The 6,120-nt window shown below is 39.7% G+C and overlaps 1 protein-coding gene across 3 annotated transcripts in view; it reads right to left on the reverse strand.

Moving 5' to 3' along the window:
- Clrn1 (clarin 1) overlaps positions 1–6,120 on the reverse strand; it is a 34,242-nt gene that overhangs the window by 11,099 nt on the left and 17,023 nt on the right. The window contains exon 2 of one of the 3 annotated variants that reach the window (XM_021196780.1): positions 2,505–2,684. The exons of 1 other annotated variant lie outside the window; for it this stretch is intronic. In XM_021196780.1, coding sequence (XP_021052439.1) covers positions 2,505–2,684 — 180 coding nt within the window. Of the gene's footprint in view, positions 1–2,504; positions 2,691–6,120 lie in introns of all 3 variants that reach the window. One more of the 3 variants, XM_021196779.1, reaches the window with a different exon arrangement.

Here is a 6,120-nt window from a genome sequence, read left to right on the forward strand (position 1 = left end):
TGTGTGTGTGTGTGTGTGTGTGTGTGTGTATTTGAGCAGCCATCTATAAGCACAGATTCCTGAGCTATGCAAAATGAAGAGAGAAATGAGAAGGATTCCATAAAGGGAGAAACTCCTGGGTGTCTCCTAATGGATGTTACTCACTTAAAATTAATGACTCCTAATGTAGACACTGCTCTATGACTATACTGTTTAAAGGGGTTGTGGTAAAACACTCTAAAAATTTATGTTGACACTCAAGAAGTGGGGTCGACATGAATACTATAAATTTAGGTAAACATTTTCCAAACTCTGGGGAGTCCTGGGTTCCTGGTGTGGATTTAGAGGGAATGAGATGGTGTATGCTTCAAGAATGACTTGTGATTCCCAGAGGCTACAGCCTGTCAGCCTATCTGATCCTCATTTTATTGGCATATACAGCTTCTTTTTAGTTATGAAAAACTGGTGTTTAAAATAGGGGTTTCAGAAGCATTAACTGCTCTGCAAACACAGGCTCTTGGCAAGGCATTGCCCTGGACGTGTCTCTGTCCCTTCTCCCTCTGCCCCTGACCACCCCTGTTCTTCCTTGATTCATCTACCATATACCCACGTTTCCAAGTTCAATATGAATTAAGATACAGCATAAGCACAAGACTGCTCTTTGTGTATATATTTGTGTGTCCAGGTTCTTCTTGCATCAGACCCAGTTGGAGACCAAGATGAGAACTGGGACTTGGATTCAGATACTGCTAGTTAGGTTGTCCATCAGAATTCTCCATGTGTCTACAAATGGGCTTCTCTTCTGAACTGTACCCAGAGATGGAGAGCTAGGTGACTGAGTGTGTTAATAAGCTGAAGCATCTCCCCTGCAAATAAGCTTTTCTTTTGTCTATTTTATGATACTGGGTCAAGAGCTCCAAGCTAGTTTTGCTTTGTCAGCTGTTTAGTTAACCTCTGCTCAGTGACTGGAAAAGGCTTGCTCTTTCCAATGAGTGACATGATCTGCAAATGCTCCATCGTTGACCTTCCTGTAAGACTGAGTTGCTATCTTGCACACATACTCATGATACACACACACACACACACACACACACATGCACACATACTCACACACATATATATATACATATATATGCGTATATATGTGAGTATGTGTGCATGTGTGTATATATATATATATATATATATATATATCATGAGTATGTGTGCATGTGTGTGTATATCATGCGTATGTGTGCACGTGTGTGTATGCATACGTATGTGTGTACGTGTGTGTATGCATGCGTATATGTACATGTGTGTGTGTGTGTATATATATATATATATATATATATATATATATATGTGCATGAGTATATGTGCACGTGTGTGTGTGTGTGTGTGTGTGTGTGTGTATACGTAGCAAGCACATTGCCTTCTTGAACCTATTATCCCCTGTTGGTTGCATGTCTCTGTTTTCTAGGCAGACACCTGTACAAATTGGTTCTGGAACTGAGTTGTATGGGAGAAGGGATTGTGTCAACAGGAGTGAGTCTGTGCTGGCTGCCTCAGAGTTAGCTGCCAAGAGAAACTTCAAAGGAGAAAGAAATTGTCCAACAGGGACTGTCATTAGATTTTTGGCTGGTGTGAGCCGTAATCTTTCAGAAATCATCAATAAACCACGATATAATGTTGAACTGAATACAAGTTTGGAATGGTGTAAAGTCAGAGATATGCTAGGGAAAGATAGTCATGAATTATGAATTAAGTAAATATATTTTGTTTTCTTATTTTATTTACTCCTTCAAAAAGGTGTTATAAGTACCTTGGTTTGCATTCTTTTTCATTAGCCCCAGTTATGAAGTTGAATGTGTCTGTCAGAGCACTGACCTTTGGGTGGACACGGTATATTTACTCAGTTGCAGCTGGCATTAGGCCACATGAAGTACTGACAGTCCTGCATATGACAACTCACCTATGGATTCCTTTATCAATTTTATATGAAAAAATTAAAATTTTTGATGACTAAATAATTGCACACTCATGAACATTGGAAAAATTGATAAGCATGAGCAAAAATAGAACCATTAATAGTTTCAATACTCAAGATAACCACAACTAACAAAGTATCCCCGCCCATCTTTCATATATAAATATAGCCTCTATATTATGTGTGTGAAAGAGTGTATGACTATACAGGCAATTCCAACAATATCTTATATGTGTATTTCCTTTATAATTAATCCAACATGTTCAAAATATTTGTAAACTATTACTGCTTTTTATTTAACATTTGATATCAGCATTAATCCTTTTGATTACATCTTGAAAATTATTAAGTGAAGATTGTAGTACCTCACATAGTCTACCATAACGTATACAATGGATTCCATATTGTTAGATAATTATAGTATTTCTGCATTATTTGCTGTCACCCATAACACTACAGGAATATTACTGCATGGATGTCATAACTATAATTAGTCAGGGCATCCTTTCACACACTGAAAAGCACTTTGTCTTTGGAGGTAGAATTTTATACTTGCCTGAAATGAAGCTGACCAGATAGAGCCCCAGTGGTCCATGCAGAGTTTCAAAGGGCTTGCCAAAAGCATTGTACATGAAGAAGGCTGTCCCCACCATGGTTAAGACGACAAGAATCATGGAGAAGAGAATAATATTGATGTGGATGCTTACGGGGATGGCTTGGACCAAATCTGGGAAGACTGAGGATAAACCAAGATTTAGAGGAATTTTACGGTCAGTACTCTGTAAGTGTGACTTAAAATGCAAGCCCTCTTTTCTTATATGCTTTCAAACAATCACTAAAAAGCATTTTGATGACTTTTTTTTCTCACTTACCAATTTATAAGGGGTTTGCCCAAAGATTTATTGGGGGATCATTTCATAGACTTCAACAGTACCGTACAGCACTGGGAAGTGCCAGGGATTCTTCTGCTTTGATTATATGTCAGTGAATTTGTAACTCAAAAGTGGACATTTGGATGACCAGTGCTTTAATGACAGTTCTTGGTAATAACTTTTAAAATATTTCTAAACTTATAATATTTTAAATTTGAATGCACCTGGGAGGATTCAAACATTAGGAGATTTTTTTTTATATCACCCTTGATTGTTATAATGTTAAAAAAAATGGTTTCTAGGCCACAACAATAGTCAATAATTGGGGATTTTCAATCAACTTTAATGTTTTAATGCAGCACAAAGCTATGGGAAAAATGATTTCTGGTACTACAAGAAATATTTTTCCATTTAGAAAGCAGGCCAAATCTATTTCTAGATTTTGGATTCAGGCCAAGTTATCTTTGTCTGCTTACGAGATGGAAGCCTTACACACATCGAGCTTATCCGTGCTACATCTGTGCCCTCGCCTCCAGCAAATCTGGACCACACAGGAAGGAAAGTGCAGGTCCATGAGTTTTAGTTACCCAACCTCCAGCCAGTGCTTAATTTATACATTGAGCATCTACTATGTGTCAGCCATTGCTTGTTAAGCCAGACGTGGGTGGAGCCATAAAACAAGTCAGAAAGAGCAGCTTGTGACCTAATAAGAATACATAGGCAAATGGTAAATGAGCAAATGAATTCGATCGCTTATTTTCAAAGGTGTTCACTAAGATCTCCCTTTACACAGGTGTCACTTCCCCTATAAGAGTTAGGGTGATCTCCTCACAGCCTTTCAGGAGTAGCTATACAATGTAGCTTAGTTGTCTTTTATCATCCTATGATAAGGATGAGGCACATGAATACTCTTAAAAAAAAAAAAGCTACTTTCTATAAACTGGGTCTGCCAAGTCCAAAACATTTAGTCAGGGTGTAGGGGAAGGGAACCTTTGTGCAGATTTCCTGGGAGTTAAAATTGGGAAAACCTTCTTGATGCTGGTTGTTCATGTCCTTGGCTCAGCAATTTTTCTTATTTACAGGAGCCCCTCTTGGGCATATTTAGGCCCATGAGTCCAGTGAAGAATTATAAAGATAGTCAGTGCTGAAAAGCTTGGAAAGAGCTTGCATGCCTAGCACATAGTGCATACAGTCCCAGACAATGGAAGTGTACAGATTTAGGAGCGATTCTGTAGGAGCAGATGTGGAATTATTATCAGAACGTGATGTGAGATGGAAAGAAACAAACCACATAGAGAGAGACATGCATTCTCCTACCATTTGGGGGGAAGCCAAAGGGGGTGTGTTTATAATGATTATTGAAGTGCTCTCCTGACTGAATTCTCTATACAGGTGAGATAGGTATATCATCAAAAACTGAGGCGCAGGAGGCTCGGGAGACAGCTCAGTATGCAAGAGCATCTGCTCTGCAAGCAGGAACACTTGAGTTCAAGTTTCCAGCACCCATGTGAAGAGCACCGCATAGATATACACTCCAAATATTGAAAGGCAGAGTCCGGTGGATCCCAGGAGTTCACTGAACATCCGGTCAACCTAGTAAAAATGGTGAGCTTCCTGGTGTGGTGTGGTGTGGTGTGGTCTCTGTGTGTGTGTGTGTGTGTGTGTGTGTGTGTGTGTGTTTAGTTTTAGTTTTTTTTTTCATGTTTTTTCCAACAGGTAAATGAGCAAACAAATTCGATTTCTTATTTTCAAAGGTGTTCACTAAGATCTCACTACTTTTCCCTGGATAGTCTGGAACTGGACCTGAAACTCACTCTGTAAATCAGAATGTCCACGTACTCACAGAGATTCACCTGACTTTGCCCCTCAAGTGCTATTATTAAGAGGTTGCCCTACCACACCCATGGAGAGACTGTCTTAAATGGGATGTGATAGAAAGTGAAAGAAAAGAAGACGTTCCACACCCTCCTCTGGCCTCAGCATACGTTAGTGCAGGCACTTGCACTTGTTATACACATATGCATAGCACACACACACACACACACACACACACACACACACACACACACACACACACCCCTGAGTCTATGTGCTATGCCCAAGATTTATACTTAGTATGTGGCAGAATAGGGATTTAAACTCATGTCCTCATTCTGATCCACTGTGCTACAGCAGCTTCCAAGTCTGACCTCTGTGCCACAGCTAAGATTATTTCCAGAAGGAAATACATAAAAATTAATAGCATTGCTTCAGAAGAAACAGGCTGAAGGAGCTTCACTTTGTACTCTACAGAAAAAAAAAACTTTTACTTAGCTTCAAGCATTATCTATTCAATTAAAGAATGGATGCATTTAATACATCTAATGGACATGCAACAATTCCTGTGGCTGCTGCAAATGGAAAGACACATAGGAGGTATATCAACTAAACACACACATGTACAATTTACGGCTAAGATTTGCCATTTGAATAAATCCTATCTATAAAATGACTTTGGGACAGCCAGAGAAAACTGAGTATGAGCTTGGTATTAGATGATATTTCATAATTATTATCGATTACATTCATTTTATTGTGTGTGATATTGTGGTAATTTTAAAGGCCTTATCTACTAGAAATGAGATGGGTGGATGGATGCATGCATGCATGGATAAATGGACAGATGAATGGATGGATGGGTGGATGGGTGGGTGTGTGGAAGGAAGGAAGGATAGATGGATGGATGGGTGGATGGTTGGATGGATGGGTGGATGGATGGATGGATGGATCGATGGAGATTACATTGGAAAGTTCTTTATTTGTCTGGAGAGGTATGGTAATGTCAGTGTATGTTGCAGTTCATAGCTGGAGAATTCCTGATGCCAGCTTCACAGTGGCTCACTCTGTCCTGCATCCTTGGTGTATGGAAGTCTCAAACTTCTAGGGGAAACTCTAATCTTTCCACTACAATAGAGTTTCTAATTGAGGAGACCATTCAAAAAGCCCAGCCTGCTATCCTCACACTTGCTTCTCACAGTTGGTCGGCTGTTGACTTGGTTTTTACTTAAAAGCCAGCTCCCATTCACTTCTCTACCTATAAAATAGGGTGACTGCCTCATTGTGTAGTTAGGGTAGGTAGGTTTATCCTCTTCAAAAATGCAAAGTAACAACTAAATTGAAACAAACCCATCAAGAAGTTGCACTGAGCTGGGCAGTGGTGGCACATGCCTTTAATCCCAGCACTCGGGAGGCAGAGGCAGGCGGATTTCTGAGTTCAAGGCCAGCCTGGTCTACAAAGTGAGCTCCAGGACAGCCAGGGCT

The sequence above is a fragment of the Mus pahari genome, chromosome 4 (assembly GCF_900095145.1).
Source record: "Mus pahari chromosome 4, PAHARI_EIJ_v1.1, whole genome shotgun sequence".
Lineage (NCBI taxonomy): Eukaryota > Metazoa > Chordata > Mammalia > Rodentia > Muridae > Mus > Mus pahari.